This window comes from Lycium barbarum, chromosome 4 (genome assembly GCF_019175385.1).
Source record: "Lycium barbarum isolate Lr01 chromosome 4, ASM1917538v2, whole genome shotgun sequence".
Taxonomy (NCBI): domain Eukaryota; kingdom Viridiplantae; phylum Streptophyta; class Magnoliopsida; order Solanales; family Solanaceae; genus Lycium; species Lycium barbarum.
This window is the reverse complement of record NC_083340.1, coordinates 97,855,496-97,873,550: the sequence shown is the minus strand read 5'-3', so window position 1 is coordinate 97,873,550 and position 18,055 is coordinate 97,855,496. Positions and strand designations below refer to the sequence as shown.

Here is an 18,055-nt window from a genome sequence, read left to right as displayed (position 1 = left end):
AGCCATTACCGCACATCCATCACCTCCGACCACCACTGTAGCGACCACTAGCCATTACTACACAACCTTCACACCAACCTCCTCCATACAACCATGACCATCACTTTAGCACTATTCGAAGTAAACAAGAACAAAAAGGTATTCTTTTTATCCATCATGTTTTGAATCATTTGCCTTAGACCTCAAAAATTTCTTGGTTACAAAGAAAAACTCCGTCAAACCCCCAAAAAGGCAAGTGCAGATTCAGGAACTTTAGTTGCACTTGTTAGAAAAAATATAATAGACGATACACACACATACTCGATTTTGCGATCACAATTTAAGCCACATCCACAATGCATAAACATTTGCAAGTCTATCCACTTCGGAATAACTTCAGACACGCAGTTTCATATTGCTAAAGTTCAGGCACATATGACTGAAGTTCAACCATTTTTGCCTCAACTCCAGTTATATGTGGCTGAATTAATACTTTTGTCTAAACTTCATGCATGAAATTTCTTGTCTGAAGTTTATGTACATATGAAGTTCATTCAATTTCGCCTGAACTTTAGGCATTTTGTTGTCAAGCTGCGGTGTCTAAAATTATTTTAAAATGAATAGACATGAAAAACTTGTTAACAAACATGGATATTAAAGATAACAATGTCCAAATAAAAATACCCTGTGAAATTTTTACAAAGATAACTCCATTGATGACGGGTCATTTGCACTTTGTCCCCTATTTTGTCCTAGTCTTTAATTTTTGCCCCTTAAGGCAAGACATAAATTTATATTTTCACATCATGATATCTCACAAGTTATGTATGCGATCTTAAAGAATTTATGCCCCGCTTTGAATAAGTTTGATTTTGAAGGACAAAAAAAAAGACCAACCATTAAAGGCAAACCGTGCAATTTGTTAAATGTTGGACCATTATGACCACCTGATGGCCTGGTCCAATGTACACCCATAATCCCAACACAAAGTATTGGTGGTACCCCACATGTAGAAGGGCCCGTCTTAGCCCTGACTCATCAGGCTTCAGCCTTCTCCCAATAATAATAGGGCATTAAAGGCGAATTGCGCTTCTTTTGGGGTGGTCTTTAAATTTTGCCCCTCATATTTGAAATCTTTAAATTTTGCTCTTCGGCTAAAATCCATGTGTTCCAGGTTCGAACCCCCACTCAGTCAAAAATTTTTAAAAAAATCGCAAGGCAGAGTTTAAATTTCGCTATGCCCCCACCGACATACACTTGTTAAGGAATTACCAAAATTATGCCGAACCCGGCATACTTATGCTTTATGGGCAGACTTGGCATAAGTATGCCGGGTCCGGCATAACTTTGGTAATTCCTTCACAAGTTTATGCCGGGTCCGGCATACTTATGGGCAAACTTTTAGTTAAGCCTTAACTAAAAGTCTTTTCCTAGTTATGCCTTATGGGGCATACTTTTAGTTATGCCTTAAGGAAAAGTTCCACCTTATGGGGCATACTTTTAGTTATGCCTTATGAGGCATACTTTTAGTTGTGCATTAACTAAAAGTCTGCCCCATAAGGCATAATTAGGAAAAGACTTTTAGTTAAGGCTTAACTAAAAGTTTGCCCATTAAAAGTTTGCTCATAAGTATGCCGGACCCGGCATAAACTTGTTAAGGATTTGCCAAAGTTATGCCGGACCTAGCATACTTATGCCCAGTCTGCCCATAAGGCATGAGTGTTATATCCCGTATTTCGCATATTTGAAAAAAATCTGAAATAATTGTGACTTGCAAGAGATGAGGTAATATTTTGATTTTGGTTAATATATATGTTGAGGTTCATGAAAAATATTGACCCGAAAATATCGAGGAAGGCTAAAGGCAAAATTGAAATTTTGAAAATTAGTTTCGTGAATTACAAATTATTTAACCAAGTAATTGGGCTAGGAAAAAGTCACAAAAAAAAAGAGGCCCAAGCCCATGGCCAAATTAATTCAATACAACAAATAAATAAAGGGAGCCATTAGTCATCTTCTTTTAGAAGATTCAAGAAAACAAAAAAAATTGAGAGCAAGAGCCAAGAGAAAGGGCCATACGGCCAAAGAAAAGAAAAGAAAAAAAAAATTGGAGCTCAAATCTTTAGTTCAAAAATTCATCTCTTGTGGAATTACTACTAAGCTCAAAGCCCTCTTCAATGTGATACAACTTTGGAAGCAAGAAAGTACTTTTTTTTACCAAGTGGAGAATTTGGAAAAGGTAAGAATTTTACTCTTTTTTTCTTGGAAGAATTACATAAATATGTTGTAGTATATGGAAGTGAATGTAAAGCATGAAAATTTTGTGTTATGGGTATGTGTATGTGTGGCCGAAAATGGTTGTTGATGGAGAGGAATGATCAAAATTTTATTTATTATGTTAATTGTGTTGTGGTGGCCTTGTAATGTAAATGGAAGGATACTAATTCAAGTTGGTATGAAAAATTGGTTGTTAAGTTGTTCTAGGAAATTTTGTGATTTTATTATAATTTATGAAATTGTGGGAATTGAATTGTAAGATGCAAATTGTTGTTGTTGTTGATGAAATTGGAAAAAGAATATGTGTTGTGAATGTTGTGTCGAAGGTTGGAGGTTTCAGGTGAATTATGGTTTTTGGTGGGATTGTTGTATATTTTGTAAAATGATATGAAATGCTTTGAATTGTGTTGAATGATCTTGGATTAGTACTTGAATGTGTGATCAAATATGAATTGAATATAATTGAGACGCCGTTGAAGTTGTAAAACGAAGTTGCTAATGCTAGTATGCGTTTTGAATCGATGGTGGATATTGTTAGAATAATTGTTGGTATTGTTGTTGATATTGTGGCCGAGTTAAATTCTCGGATTTGTTGTTGTATTTTTGGCCGAGTTGAATTATCGGGGATGGCACATTTACAGGGGGGATGCTGCCCAAATTTCTGTAGACAAGTATGGATTTAAGATTGAATTCCTAAAGGCTTATAATTAATATTTGGCAATTGTGACCAATTGTAGATTTTGGAGGAAACGGGATTTGAGTTTGGACAAGCGTAAGAAGCAAATAAGGTATGTAAAGCCTACCTTTCTTTCTTTTGGCATGTCCTAGTCGTAATAGGCTATGATACGTGTCTTGGGGAAAACTCCATTCCTAGAAATTCGAGCATAATTTTGGCCCTTATTCATTCAATGAAATTGAATTAGGTACTTTATGTTTTGATAAGAAAATAGTTTAAACGTCCGTACTTTCACAAATGGAACCGGATTGTCCTGCAACTTTTGTGGATGACTTCATAAGGTCTAATATTCGTAATTTATGTATGCCCTCTCGACTTGACCCGAGGTGGGCCCACGATTTCCGAGACCTTCTTGTATTGTTCTATTTGACTTATTTCCGTATGGTATTTAAAGGGAACTTTTGTTTATAGTTCTAGCTACCAAAGGATAGTGTTTTAACTGCTCCGTTACATTCTGATATACATTTTGAGGTGCAAATACGATTCCAGAAATACTATTTTGAGACAGCTCTCGTATCATTCCGCCATCCGATTTATTTTACCTGACTTGTCGTTGTGTTGTTCCATCGAGTCTTCGTGAAATGTTTTATATGGAATATTTCGGATATGTGTATGTGATTCTAATGCTTCGTTTGAAGTACCCTATAATGTTATTTGAAAGTTCCTCAAAATGAATGATACTAAATTTTCAGAAATTAACCTATGATGTGTTTTTCGAAAGTTTTGTAATTTGAAAGTTCGTAACTTTTGTATACTAATTCCGATGGACTCGATGCTTACCTTGAGCCTTCTAATATCAATATGTATATGTATTTATTCGTCGAGTCTTGGGATTCATTTAAATATGTATATGCATATGGTTTCCGCACTACTCTGCTCGTGCATGTGTCATGATCTCTTTCACCGGGTCCCGGGCCGGTATGTATCGTGCGGATGGTTCGCCGAGCCCCTTGTTCGAGGGTCGGGTTCCATATATGAATTCCGAAGTATGATGTGTCCGATCTCGGGGGTACTGTGTATATTTGTCCGTCCCCGGGTACCGTGTATATGTTACGAAGTATGATGTGTCCGGTTCCCCGGCGTGTTATATGTCCCCGGGTACCGAGGATATGCTATGATGTGTTATGTGACGGAGATGTTCGGAGATATGATATCTTTTGGAGTATGGTGTGTTATGGCGCCAGAGAAAGGAATGGCGACCATGCTCCTGTGCCCCATGCATGACTTTGATATGCATCATTTGTGATTTAAAAGTAAGCATTCTGACATTCTGGATAAGCTACTTACCTTCTGTATTTCTTCTGATATATGATTCTGGCATATGATATTTTCTGTTCACCGCGTCCCTTACTAAAGGGCCGGGATCTGTTACATGCATATACGACATCTAAATTTGGTATCTGATGATTCTGTTCACCGCGTCCCTTACGAAAGGGCCGGGATCTGTTATATGCACACGTACGATACATGATTCCGATTTGCACGATTGTGTTTGGAAAGTAAGCTTTTTGGTATTCTGTACTTCTTTTGACAGATGACTTCGGCCTATATGATCTGTGTTGGGAAATAATCATTCTGATATTCTGAGTCTGTACTTTTCTGACATTTGACATCTGCATACATGATTTGTGATTTGGAAATAACGCTTTAATAATCTGGATAATACCTTTATTGTTGTGCCGTCGTTCCGGTTATGTTTCTGTCTTCTATATTCCATGCTTTACATACTCAGTACATATTCCGTATTGACCCCCTTTCTTCGGGGGCTGCGTTTCATGCCCGCAGGTACAGACGCTTATTGAGGTGATCCGCCAGCCTAGGGTACACATTCAGCTGTTCTGAAGCGCTCCTTTGATCCGGAGCCCATACTTTTGGTACAGATCCTTCTGTTATATATATACCTTTGTGTTTATGATTATTTTGGGTACGGCGGGGCCCTGTCCCGTCATATGATTCTGTTGTCTGTATTAGAGGCCTGTAGACATGTATGTGGGTCATGGGTCGTTTTGTCCGGTTATGTTAATTTGGTTCATGTTTGGCATTTCCCTACACTGCGATAACTTGATCGGTTTGTGGACTATATTATAAGTAACGATATAAGTGATATGTTGCCTAGCATGCACGAAGGTCCTTAATATGTTAAGCGCAAACAGATTTTGGTTAGTAAGTATGTACGAGTGTCCATCTCGGGCACTAGTCGCGGCCTACGGGGTTGGGTCGTGACAATGAGTATGCCGGGTCCGGCATAACTTTGGTAATTCCTTAATAAGTGTATGCCGAGTCCGGCATACACGCGACCCAAACCTTGCCTTGCAATTTTTTTTTTAATTTATGCTTGAGCGGGGGTTCGAACCCAGAACCTCATGATTTCTGCGTGAACGCTCAGGGTTGCAATGCGAAGGGAAAAAATTAAAGACCAGCAATATGAGGGGCACAATTTAAAGATCACAAATATAAGGGGCAAAATTTAAAGACCACCCCAAAAGAAGGGCAATCCGCGCAAAAAAATGATAATAATACTTCCTCCGTTCTAGTTCATTTTTTTGCACGGATTGCCTATTTTTTGGGGTGGTCTTTAAATTTTCCCCCTCATATTTGTGTTCTTTAAGTTTTGCCCTTCGCTTGGATACCTGAGATTCTGGGTTCGAACCTCCACTCAGGCATAAAATAGAAAAATAATGTCGCAAGGCAGGGCTGGAGGGAGTGTATGCCGGATTCAGCATACAATCCTTAAGGAAAAACTAAAGTTATGCCGGAGGGGGCAGACTTTGCCTTGAGACATATATATATTTTTTTAACTTTTCAAGGCAAATTTTTAGTTATGCCTTAAGGAAAAGTTCCGTCTTATGAAGCATACTTTTAGTTATGCCTTAACTAAAGGTGTGCCCCATAAGATATAACTAAAGGTATGCCCCATAAGGCGGAACTTTTCCTTAAAGCATAATTAAAAGTTTACCTTATAAGGCAAAGTCCATGCCTTAAGAAAAAGTTCTGCCTGATTGGACATACTTTTGGTTATGCCTTAATTAAAAGTCTGCCCCACAAGGCATAGTTCCTTATGGAAAAGTTTTGCCCCATAAGGCCTAAACTATGCCTTGAGGAAAAGTTATGCCCCCTCCGGCATAACTTTAGTTTTTCCTTAAGGGCTTTATGCCGGATCCGACATACACTCCCCTCCAGCCTTGCCTTGCGAAATTATTTTTTTATTTTATGTCCGAGCGGGGGTTCGAACCCAGAACCTCAGGTATTCAAGCGAAGGGCAAAACTTAAAGACCATAAATATGAGGGGCAAAAGTTAAAGACCACAAATATGAGGGGCAAAATTTAAAGACCACCTAAAAGAAGAGCAATTCTGCGAATTTGTTTGAAGATTGATCAGTTTGGGGAGAAATAATTTTTTCTTTCACTTAATTTTAAATGTATATTTTTCAAATATTCTATAATCAAATTTATATATTTGAAAATTAAATAAAAAAATACATAATTAATAATTCTCAATATATAGGGAGAGTTTGGAGAAAATCATAGTGAGAACCGAGAAGACGGAACGAATAATAGTGAATACGTCACGTGACCCAAGTTGAGCAAGCCGCTTTTTCCCGCCATACAAGGGTTTCAGTCTCCTCGTGCACTTTTTTCACAACAGGTGGAAACACAATCCACCGTTCAACTTAATCCAACGGCCCATAGTCTTCCAATCCATTTTCCAATCGCATTATCGGTGAAAATTCCCTCATCATTAGTTCAGTCGCCAACGCTTTTCCCTCTCTAAACACAGATAAACACCAAGTAAGACTTCTCTTTCTGCCTTGTGTGATGTTTAGTGGGGTTGAAGTTGATTTTTCTTGGTTGCTGACAATTAAGTGTGGTTTATATATTAGCTTTGATTAGGAAATGGGGGTTTGTTGAATTCTTTTTTTTTTCTGGCAAGTTTTTGAGGTGTCAATGTGGCAGTCAACGTCTCCACCACTTGTTTCTTCATCACTCCCGGACTCCCATTTTCAGGTTTTTCTTGGCTGATATTTATTATTTCTCTGTTCTTTTTCTTGCTTGCATGTTAATTTGTAAAATGTATGTTTCATTTTTGGAGGAAAATAGTGGGTTATGTGTTTAGTATTTTACGAATCTTACATTCCTGTTAAATACGAGTAGAGGTGTAGTCCAGATAAAGAAAATCAGATTTTGAAGAAAGCCCTCATTTAATTACCAAAAGTAAAAAATAAAACCCTCCTTTTTACTCCTTGTTATGGGATTCTAGGTAGTAGCAGTTTAGAGGCTTTTTCTATTTGTCAGTTTCATTATTTGACTGCTAAAGCTTCAACTGCTAATAATGTGGGAAATAAGTTGTTTTATTTCGGCCTTTACAATGTCTATCCTTATCTGTCTTATCATACTGGCCATTAAAAAGACTCTGCATCTGCATCTTTTAGAGTTAAGGGGAAACAAGTAGGGGCCACATAGCTCCTTTTCATTTTATAGCAATACAACATGGAAAAAGAATTGTATTGCTATTACATAAAAGGAAGAGTGTCTTGGATGAATTAAAGCCGAGTTCGAACAGAACCATATAACTTCGATGGAGGAGCCGGATTTGTAAATTCCTGTTTGGTTTAGTATCCTTATGTTTATGGCTAGACATTATGTTTGTAGTTCGGGTCACCAATTCTCAAATTATTAAATAGCAGGTACCTCTGTTGCATCGTAATGTAGTTGCTTTTTAAAGTTTAGGAGTTCAGGCACCTCTTTTGCATCATAATGAAGTGGCTTTTTTGAGTGTAGGAGTTAGACTGAGAAAAGTTCTGATGGAAAAGTGAGTGTTTCTAAAACCACAGAAAACCTTGGGAATATATTTGTATGATGTAGATTAGTTAGGTGAAATACTCCGAAGCCCTAATTCGGTTTGTTGATAAAGGAAAACAAAACACTGCTAGGAATGAGTGTTCAGTTAGTGAATGCCATTAAACGGTTTCTTTTTGACTGCTGTAATTGGATGTTTTGTGAGCCACTATTTTGTAGCAATATTTTTCCATTAGCTGTAGATGCGTAAAATATACATGCCTATAAAAAAATGGATACGTTGTCTTTCCTTGTCGTTTTGAGGCTTTCCCTTTCAAAATGACTTCTAACTTTGTTATACTGAACAATTATTAACATATGAAAATTAAAACAACCTTGTTATAGTGGATCTTGTTGATTCTTCTCATGCTTCTCCTCTCATATATTTCATTTGTCCTTCTCACTGCCCACCCCATACTGTAGTTTCCCAATGCAGGTCAAAATATATACTCGTGCATTCCACAAAGTTCAGTGTCGCTGGGAAATGGAATGGTACAGCCGTCTGCTCTTCCATGGACTTCAAATTCAAATGTGGATATCTCGAGTCCTGCTGAGTTCAATGGTTCATTCATATCTTTTCTTTCCGGTCCAGTACCCTCTTTGCAAGGAGGGTTTCAGCAATCATCAAATCTAAAATCTGTCTTCATGCTGAATGAAAAGCCAATAAATCGTAACAATGCCAATGGATCTGCTTCTAGGAATGGACCAGTACTTGTACCTGCTGTTGAATTGTCACAATATTTTAGCAGTGACAAGTTAAAAGCTGGAGAAACCCTTAAATCAACTGCTGTAATAGACCCTCCAAAATGTGAAATGGCTAAGCCAGCTGCTCCTTCCCATTATGTTGGCCACGGGAAGCATTCTTCTTTGAAATTCCATGATATACCTGATTCTGTGACATCTAGAAAGGTTGTCTCGGAAACAGGATATTCTGGGCAGTTGTCCCCATTGCTGAGCAGCTATCCTCGTGTGTTTTGTTTCGGCTTAAGTGAGTAACCCACTAATTAGTGTCATTTTTCATCAGTAGTATGTTTATCTGTTCTGATTATTAGTGCTTTGGTCCTTGAATGCAGACGGATACCTGGTTCTCAGAAATACTGGTGTTCTTGGAGTTATTTGCTTGTGCCATGGTTCACATATGTCTATCTCTAGGTTTTGTGAGGTACTTAATTCTGATGTCTCCTTTTTGTGCTTCGGCAGTCTCTGGAAAACAATCCTTTTGTTGGAGTACTTGATATCTCCATGTCTATATCTTGTCTATTAATTGAGTTAAAGACTTTCAGTTGTAACAGTTTGAAGTTTATCTTTTGAGCAGCATTCTGGTTTATCTGATGTTAATCCGGGGATTGCTGTTCGGATGGACAGTGGTGTGACCATAGCTCAGTGGCGGAAGGTCTTCTTCCAAAAACTAGGGGTAAGGAATATGTGAGGTACCTAACATCTATTCTTCTATGCCTCAAAATCTGTGCTTTTTTTTTTTTTTTTTTTTAGCTACATTGTTTCAGACGTCTTTGCATTTATGTAATCAATTTTGGTTATGTGCCTGATATTTCTGTTGAAGGGGTCCAATTCAATGTGTCCTGATATGTAGATCAATTTTGGTTCATGGAACGATAACGATTTTGGCATCACTACTTAATGGGAAACATAGTCTGCTCAGGTAGTCTTTTTTAGATTATATGTTAAATTGCTTAAGAAACTTTGATAAAAACTTTTCTAAGGAGATTTGGGAGCTAATTTGGCATTTAGGCGTAACTGATTGATTGATTGATTGAAGGAGAATTTGGAAGACTAAACTGGGAAATTACTAAAGACAAAAAGGAATCACTTCTTCCTTAAGTTGGTTGGATTTAGAGAGAAAAGTGGCTCCAAAATTGTGAAGGGGAAATATTTTAGTTTGGATCACTAAATTTAGCATTCCAAATTTCTTTCACATCATCTATGGGAAGGTTGAAGGGCAATTTGCAATTTTGGTAGAATCACTTTATATGATGACTTGGGTACAGTCAACTTAGAAAAATTTCCACTTATTTCTTTGCTGGATTAAATGCTGTCCATATAATTTATATGTTGGTAGCTATCTATATCTTTATATGTTAGTCCATTTTTATTTGCCTTGGTGATGGATGGATTGACACGACAAATTCAAGGTGAGGTGCCATGGTGTATGCTTTTCGCGGACGACATAGTCCTGATTGACGAGACTCGTAGCGGAGTTAACGCTAAGCTGGAGTGTTGGAGACATACTTTGGAGTCTAAAGGGTTTACACTGAGTAGGACCAAGACAGAACTTGGAGTGTAAGTTCAGTGAAGCACCTCAGGAGGCTGACTTGGAAGTAAGGCTTGGTCCCCAGGCCATCCAGAAGAAAAGTAGTTTCAAGTACCTTGGGTCTATTGTGCAAGGCAGCGGGGAGATTGACGATGATGTCACACATCGTATTGGGGCAGGGTGGATGAAATGGAGGCTTGCTTCCGGAGTGCTATGTGACAAGAAGGTGCCACCAAAACTTAAGGGAAAGTTCTACAAAGTGGTGGTTAGACCGACTATGCTGTATGGGGCGGAGTGTTGGCCAGTTAAGATCTCTCACGTTCAAAAGATGAAAGTTGCCGAGATGAGAATGTTGAGATGGATGTGTGGCCACACCAGGAGTGACAGGATTAGGAATGAGGATATTCGGGATAAGGTGAGGGTGGCCTCGGTGGAAGACAAGATGCGAGAAGCGAGATTGAGATGGTTTGGGCATGTGAAGAGGAGAGATACAGATGCCCCAGTGCGGAGGTGTGAGAGGTTGGCCATGGATGGTTTCAGACGAGGTAGGGGTAGGTCGAAGAAGTATTGAGGAGAGGTAATTAGACACGACATGGCGCAATTACAGCTTACCGAGGACATGACCTTAGATAGGAGGGTTTGGAGGACCCAAATTAGGGTAGAAGGCTAGTAGATAGTCTCGTTATCCGTTCTTATTAGTAGTCGCATTATTGCAATATAATTTCTTGTGCTCCGATTTCTGCTATTATCTGTTATTATCTGTTATTTCCTGTGCTTTGGTTATCCTGTGTCATCTGCTCCGATTTCTGCTATTATCTGTTATTTCCTGTGCTCTGATTATCCTGTGTTATCTGTGTCGCTTGCATTATTTCATTTCCATATCGCTTTAAATCTCTTATCCGAATCTCTTAACCTTATCTGACTTCTTTTTATGCTTTTATTGAGCCGGGGGTCTTTCGGAAACAGCCGTCCTACCTTGGTAGGAGTCAGGTCTGCGTACACTCTACCCTCCCCAGACCCCACGATGTGGGATTTCACTGGGTTGTTGTTGTTGTAGCTATCTATATCTTTGAACTACAAGAATATCTTTTTATGAACTATTGGCTTTCTGAGCCTGATAAAATGTTCTCTGCCTGCTACGATGGTTTGATTGACGGACCACCTACTTTTGAAAGCTTATATAGTATTATAGTTTTAGCATATATGTGAGCAGGGATGCAAGGTAGACCACTGTGTCTAGCGTTGCATGCTCTATATTGTTTGGTTTTGTTCAATGTGCTTTATTTACAGCAGAAGTTAAGAACCTAGATGCTCTATTTTATTATGTCTAAAGTACTTGTTAATCGCATCCATTTGAAGCACAAGAGCCATTAATGGTGATCTTTCTATTGTAATTTAGATTAGGGCTCCTGAAGATCATGGTGGATGGGACTGGCCTGAAGTATTTCCAGTAAGTACAGCGTTGGGAGAGTTTTATCCATCCCTTCCCAATTCATCTCCAAATTCTGAGCTATCCGGTGGAGCTGGACAGTCATGGAACAATATGTCTATTTCAAAGAACCCTCAGCATCCAACATTGTCAAACTTAGATGGGATACGAGGCCCAAAGAATGGTTCTTCATTTATTTCAGCTTATATTGGCTCAAACACCAAGGACACAAATACTTTCAATTCTCTTCCAGATCCCAAAATTTCAAAATCGCTTGGTATCAACAGCTCGCTAATGCAAATGGACAGAAGTAGTGTCTCCTCAAATATTGAGTTGAGACTTGGGCATCCATCCCAGCAAAGCAAAAAGTTTGGAAGTTTAGCTCAACAAAATTTTGAGTATCATTCCATCGTCAAACCAATAGAATACCAACAATCATTGTTTCCAGAGCCCCTTATGCATAAAGGTCTGTTATTATTTGTGAATTTGTTCCTTTAGTTCTTGATTTCCCTTTAAGTTTACACCTGTCAGTGTCATGCAGCAGTCGAATCACAGGCAGAGGAAGAAAGCAGGTCAAATTTTCATATGCTGAATTTGAGTCCAAGAAGTGGAAAGGCTCAGCTGGACCCAGTCAACTCTGCCTATGGACTCCACAACGCAACAAGTGAATCCAGAACTAGAAATTCCATGTTTCCTATGCTTCAAGCACAGTTCAAGGGTCCTTCAGAAGGACTACTGTACCCTGAAGCTACCAAAAATATGGTTAATGGAAGTCATATTCCTCCCGGACAACCTCAGTCTAAATCCCTTACTCTAAAGTGCGACCAAATTGATTTTCATTGTGCTAGAGGTAAGATGGCTAATAAGGAATTTAATGTTGACACTTCATGTGCTCTTGGACATGGGAACAGTGATAAAGGTGTGGTCAACAATGTTGTTAATTTACACAGTGCTGCTGAGTTGAACTTTGGACTCCACTCCAATTATTATGAAAACAAAAGGACTGTTAAGAGAGTTGTAGAAGGGATTGGTCATAGCAATTGCTTGGCCTTACATGAGAAGAACCTTTATTCATGCAAGCCCTGTGGTATGATGATGGATATGCCTGATATTCAGGACACCCTTAATTTGTATGGGAAGACATCTTTAATTTCTCATAATGGACCCTTTAATAATGGTAACATCAGATTTGTCTGTAAACCAGTGGACTCTAGAGCAGCTCCACCATCGCAGGCAGTCCCGTGTGGGTTTCCATTATCAAGTTCAACTCTAATTGGAAATCAAACTCTACAATTGTCTAACAAAAAGAGCTTGAATGGAAGGCAGATTGAACTCACCATGAATCCAAGAACCCAAACCTTGCATCATGGGTTGGAAATTCCTATTCCTGCACTTGTCACTTCCTCTACCACAGCCACCACAGAGCATGTGCTATGCAGGAATCCATTTGACAAAGCGCCAACATCCATAAACCAGTTATATGAACCCAATGTCATGAATACGCTACATGCTTCTAAGGCTGCAGCAGTATCTGCCTTCTCTGGGTTTAGTGATTATATGGGAAAGCATATTCAAGCTGTCGCTCCTATTACTGGTAAAGCACTGCTGTTTCCTTTTCAGTTATTCTGTGTATCTTGTTTGATTTGTAATTGGAATGAATAGGAAGATTATGTCCATACAGATCAGCTTGAAGGTTTCAATTTTCCAGCTTTATCACACGGAGGACCGTTCTGTGCTCAAGAATCAGGATTGCACTGTCAGCTTTCCACTGATTCTAATGCAGTTCACTGGCCTTACCTAAGGTAACTCTCTTCAAACATCTTCTGTAACCTTGCTTTTCCATGGTTTGCAATCAATTCTGTCTTTTAGTGTCGCTGTTAGGTTATAACTTTGCCCTCAGACTGAGTCACCCTAGAAGATATTTAATACATTGTATGCAGAGATTCAGTATGTACTACTCCCTCTCTCCCAGATAACTGCCCCTTTCTTTTGGATTGTCCCCAGGTTATGTTGACTTGTGTAAAAAGGACGCTGTTTCAATACTTTCTTCCAATAATATAGAACAGAAAAAGTATAATGGGACCCAGGTAGGGGGGTTGCGAAATTAAATTTACTGTACCAAAGAAAAGTTATTTACAACTATAACTGTAACGGTGAGAGTCAGTATCTGTTCTTTCAATGATCGTGTCTGTTTACATGCATTTGAGTTTATCTTATTCTTATACTCATCCTTCAAATTTTCGTTCTGATTGATTTCTTGGTTTTACATGAGCTTAGACATGGAGGTTCTGAAAGCAATATTTCCCCATCAGTTGAGCAAGCAAATTGCTTTCAGGTTGCACCAAATTCATTTATGTCTTACCGCTGTAGCTGTGCTGTTCAGCCGGACTTTTCTGTTGAAAAACATCATTTCATTGGTCAACCTCTGGATACTACTCGGCTAGAACAGAGAGGAACTTCTGGCTGCATTAAGAATTTATTTGCTTGTAAGTTGAATGATAGTCAGAAAGTTCCCTCGGACAATCTGGCCTCTTTGGAAGAACATAATGATTTAATGTGGAACAAGATAAACAAAATGGAGTTCCACTCTTCTCAATGGAGAGATGGTCCAAAAAAGGTGACTGGAGCAGTTAGTCTGACATGTAAGGAACAGACAACAGGTTTCCTGAACATGAATGAAAAAATGAGGGGACAAAATGCAGATGCTGGTGGAAACAAACCCAGTTGTGATGTAGCTTTTCAAAATGTTGAATGTCTAAAGGAGCCAGAAATATCCAATGTTTCTTCTGGCGGATCTGCACCTGTTGTTACTGAGGCATCTGCGGAGATTCATGGCAAAGAGTTCTCCACTGCTAATGGTCAAAAGAGTGTGGCAAGTAATGTTGTAGTAGATGAAGGATCAGGAATCGACAGATGCTGGTCCTCTAATGATGCACAAGGCAGTGAACAAAGTGCAGAGTTTTTTGGTGTTGCTTGCAAATTCAACCCCATGGATGCAGGACCATCCAAAGGGTTTGCTGGTAACTCTTCTCGTAGTCTGATTGAAGAACTTAGACTAAGAGATTCCTTAAAAATGAAGAAAATGCAGAACCATTCTAGCTTCAGCATTAAAGAAAAGAGCCATCGTATTCAGAAAGTGGCTGATATCTCCAAAAAGGTGATTAGAAAGAGAACCAAATGGAGAAAATTGGATACAACACTTCCTGCTATGTACTCTGCTTGTGCCTATTCAGAGGGCACTTGCAGTGCTGGTCTTCTGTATCATTCGTGCAATGATAAAGAAGGTGCCCTCCTATCGGATAATGGCAGTGCAGAAGAATGTGTGTATTCCATAGAACCAAGTTTCAGAGAAAGGAGGTCCAGAATGCGTTCATTGAATACTCTTTCTTGCAATAGTAAAGTTAATTGCCATGATGCAAAAGCTATTGTTACTCAGTCAGATCTTTTAAAGGTTGATGATGATGATACCTTTGTAACATGTGAAATACCAAGAAAGAGGCCGAAATTGGACACTGCAATACCTGTTAGGCAGACAGATGAAGGACATAATCTCGCTGTTGACTCTGCAGCTAAATGCAGTTTGGTAGATACCTCTACGTCTTCTGAGGTGCATGAGAAGGTTTATAGAAGGGCAGTACGACCCTTAGTTTGGGGGAAATATGGTGTAATTTCTAATGCGAATCCATCAAAACCAGTCAAATTTCTTTCTCTAAGAAAAATTTGTGACTCATTGGTGAAGTGTAGCTCCTCTGGAAACTACACTGCAAAATCGACTTCCATAAAATTCAGGAAGGCAAGTGCAAAAGAAAAACATCGACGCATTAACAAATCTCCATATCTCAAGAAAGTTGGAAGCTGTAATTCTAATACTGTTGTAACTACCGAAAAATCTAAAAGTCAGCTCCTGACATCTATTGGATTGGATCCTTGCCAATCATTAGAGCAATCGAAGAGAGCGCATTGCCATGGAGGTGAACAAGGGGCTCACTTATTCTACTCTCTAGAGAAGAGAAGGTGTGATTGCCTTATAAAAACTGGTAATATTGCAGATGATTCTCTGCCAACTCCACAGAAGCCAATGTCCAAGGAGATTCACAAACGGGGATTTAATGAGTTGATACTTGAAGGTATGATTTCAAGAACCTGGGGTCTCTAAGTGCTCAAGGGACATTTCTAACTACAATCTGGTTGGTACTGTAGGTATTCATCAAGGAGAAGGAGGTTCTACCTGTGCTCGAACAGAGGTTTGTTGTTTCTTAATAACAATTTAGATGTACTGGACTCCTGATTACAGATTTTCTAAAACTTGCATTCTACCTTCAGGGATACAAGGGCCGCAAAAAGGAAGGAGTGCGGTATAATTTTCCTCAGTATTCCGAATCTGGTGGTGGATGCCTTGTTGCCCAGGAGCAACTAAATGCCTGGATTCACATAACTGGACAAAAGTCATCAAGAAAGGAGACTCCGAGGCTTCGACCAAAAGCTGCTGAATATGATTATCGGGTATGTATGTGTAACAGTTGGGTTGCTTGACAAGGCAAATTGCGCTGAATTGTTACACCCTGCAGTGGTCCAACTGACAACTCAAGTGTATAGCTTTTAAATTCTTGTGCACTTTGGTTTCAGTCTATGCTACTGATGTTCTTACTTTGTTACTCTCTACTTTTCAGAAGGAATATGCTCGCTATAAGCACTCCAAAGGGTGGAAGAGTTTGGTTGTGTACAAATCTGGCATTCATGCTCTTGGTCTTTACACATCTAGGTTTATTTCACAGGGAGAAATGGTCTTTATCTTCATTCTCTTCCTCTGAATTATAAGTTTCTCATCAGCAAATTTAACTTTATTGTCACTATTTACCTCTAGGTTGTTGAATATGTGGGTGAGATAGTGGGGCTTCGTGTGGCTGACAAAAGAGAAATTGAGTACCTGTCAGGAAAGAAATTGCAGTATAAGAGTGCTTGCTATTTCTTTAGGATTGATCAAGAGCATATAGTCGATGCAACCCAAAAGGGAGGGATTGCCCGATTTGTGAACCATTCATGCCTCGTAAGTGTTCATTTTGTCCACTATTCTCCCTGCCCAATTATGTTACAATGTTTGACATTTTTGTTTCTTCGTCATTTCTGTTTTAATACTTTTGATGTAATTTATGTTTCTATTTAAGAAAAAAAGATATAAAAGGTTGACGTCAGTTTTGATGGCTCAAGTATGACGGACTCAGCTTTTCTTCTTTTGCTAATTGATTTTACCAGCCAAACTGCGTCGCCAGAATCATTTCTGTGAGGAATGAGAAAAAGGTAGATACATCCCATTCTACTTGCTTTCACTTATATTTTGTTACATTCCGTAGTCATGCTTCCCAGTTTTCTATCAGAGCATATAATTATATATATTATATTATATTATATTTATAATTAATATATGTGATAACTAAAACTTGAATTTCAAGTACTAAACTACATCATATGCAGGTAGTATTTTCTGCTGAGAGAGACATTTATCCTGGAGAAGAGATTACATATGATTACAACTTTAACCATGAGGATGAAGGCAAAAAAATCCCCTGCTACTGTAATTCGAAGAATTGCCGGCGGTATTTAAACTGACAGGGTGATACTTGTTCAGGTGTTCATATTCTGGGTACCAGTTGATGAATATGGATGTTATTCTTTGGCCTCTGCAGTAGTACGTGCTAATATTGTCGTGAAAGGCCAGCACCGGGAATGTTATAATCTTTGTACATTCATATGTATGTAAATAAATATTTTACTTTTGCATTAACGTCTAGATCTACAGTTTCTCACCCAGTCTTTTGGTTTCTTGATTTAAGTTATAGCACCATACAAGTCCTGCTTGCAATACTGCTAAATGCATAATTTACATATTTGTTTTTGTAAAATATGTGCTAGGGTTGACTATATAAATCTTATCACATCGTTCCATATAAGTTCATCTCTAGCAAATTTCTTACAAAACAGAAGTAAAATTACATCATGAATTGAGCTCACAAATTGGTTTACTGCCTAATAATCTTAGCTCAACTTGAACAACCAGATTACTGCCTAATAATCTAAGCTCTAGTTGAACAACCAGATTAAACGAAATAAGGTGATTGATCAATAAGTTCAAGAAGCCAAAGGAATTAGTATCTTAGTATACATAGCCTAAATTTCTGTATGATATATAGACCATCTTCCGAATTGCCAATTCTGTAACTTGGAAGGCTATGTAGTGATTGGTGGATAAAGATAGTTTTCAATATAATGAACTCAGACCTGAATAGAACAGAATTGAAAGCAGCGGATGTTTATAACTCACTTTAACTACGGCGTAGTAAATAGGTAAGAAGCAAAACATTGAAGTTATTAGATTGTTGCTGTACATGGTACGCGTAAGATGAGTCCGGAGCCTAAAGGGTATAAAAATACACGGTATTTACCAAAAAGGGGATGACCAAAAATTTATATACCAAAAGGGGTATATCGTGGATCAGCCCACGATATACCCCAAAAAAAATTTGCGGCTGTC

At 38.6% G+C, this 18,055-nt stretch overlaps 1 protein-coding gene and 1 long non-coding RNA gene across 6 annotated transcripts; both read left to right on the top strand.

Annotated features, from left to right (window-relative positions):
- Positions 1-1,763: 1,763 nt before the first annotated feature.
- On the top strand, positions 1,764-5,021 carry LOC132638483 (uncharacterized). Its single transcript, XR_009581759.1, has 3 exons — positions 1,764-2,218; positions 2,994-3,044; positions 4,778-5,021. It is a non-coding gene; the product is annotated as an uncharacterized LOC132638483 (long non-coding RNA).
- Positions 5,022-6,577: 1,556 nt separating this feature from the next.
- LOC132636156 (uncharacterized) lies at positions 6,578-17,413 on the top strand. Of its 5 annotated transcripts, XM_060352864.1 has the most exons (15): positions 6,581-6,781; positions 6,924-6,997; positions 8,252-8,816; positions 8,902-8,990; positions 9,144-9,242; positions 11,497-11,992; positions 12,068-13,120; positions 13,208-13,328; positions 13,804-15,653; positions 15,727-15,770; positions 15,850-16,029; positions 16,197-16,310; positions 16,391-16,573; positions 16,780-16,824; positions 16,999-17,413. In XM_060352864.1, exons 2-15 carry the CDS (start codon positions 6,938-6,940, stop codon positions 17,131-17,133), a joined length of 5,034 nt encoding a protein of 1,677 aa, XP_060208847.1. In that variant the 5' UTR covers positions 6,581-6,781; positions 6,924-6,937; the 3' UTR covers positions 17,134-17,413. The 5 variants fall into 5 exon arrangements, 4 of the variants coding, with proteins under 4 accessions (XP_060208847.1, XP_060208849.1, XP_060208848.1 ...); XR_009581061.1 differs by having other exon boundaries at positions 6,578-6,997; positions 16,692-16,824; positions 16,999-17,102; XM_060352866.1 differs by having other exon boundaries at positions 6,581-6,997; positions 8,265-8,816.
- Positions 17,414-18,055: the final 642 nt, after the last annotated feature.

What these genes read in the sequence shown, in the direction of transcription:
- LOC132636156 (XM_060352864.1), top strand. Translation starts at nt 6,938, where the DNA reads ATGTGGCAGTCAACGTCTCCACCACTTGTTTCTTCATCACTCCCGGAC. An exon ending in TCCCGGACTCCCATTTTCAG is followed by an intron (nt 6,998 to 8,251) that starts GTTTTTCTTGGC and finishes CCCATACTGTAG; the next exon opens with TTTCCCAATGCAGGTCAAAA. An exon ending in TTGTGAACCATTCATGCCTC is followed by an intron (nt 16,574 to 16,779) that starts GTAAGTGTTCAT and finishes TGATTTTACCAG; the next exon opens with CCAAACTGCGTCGCCAGAAT.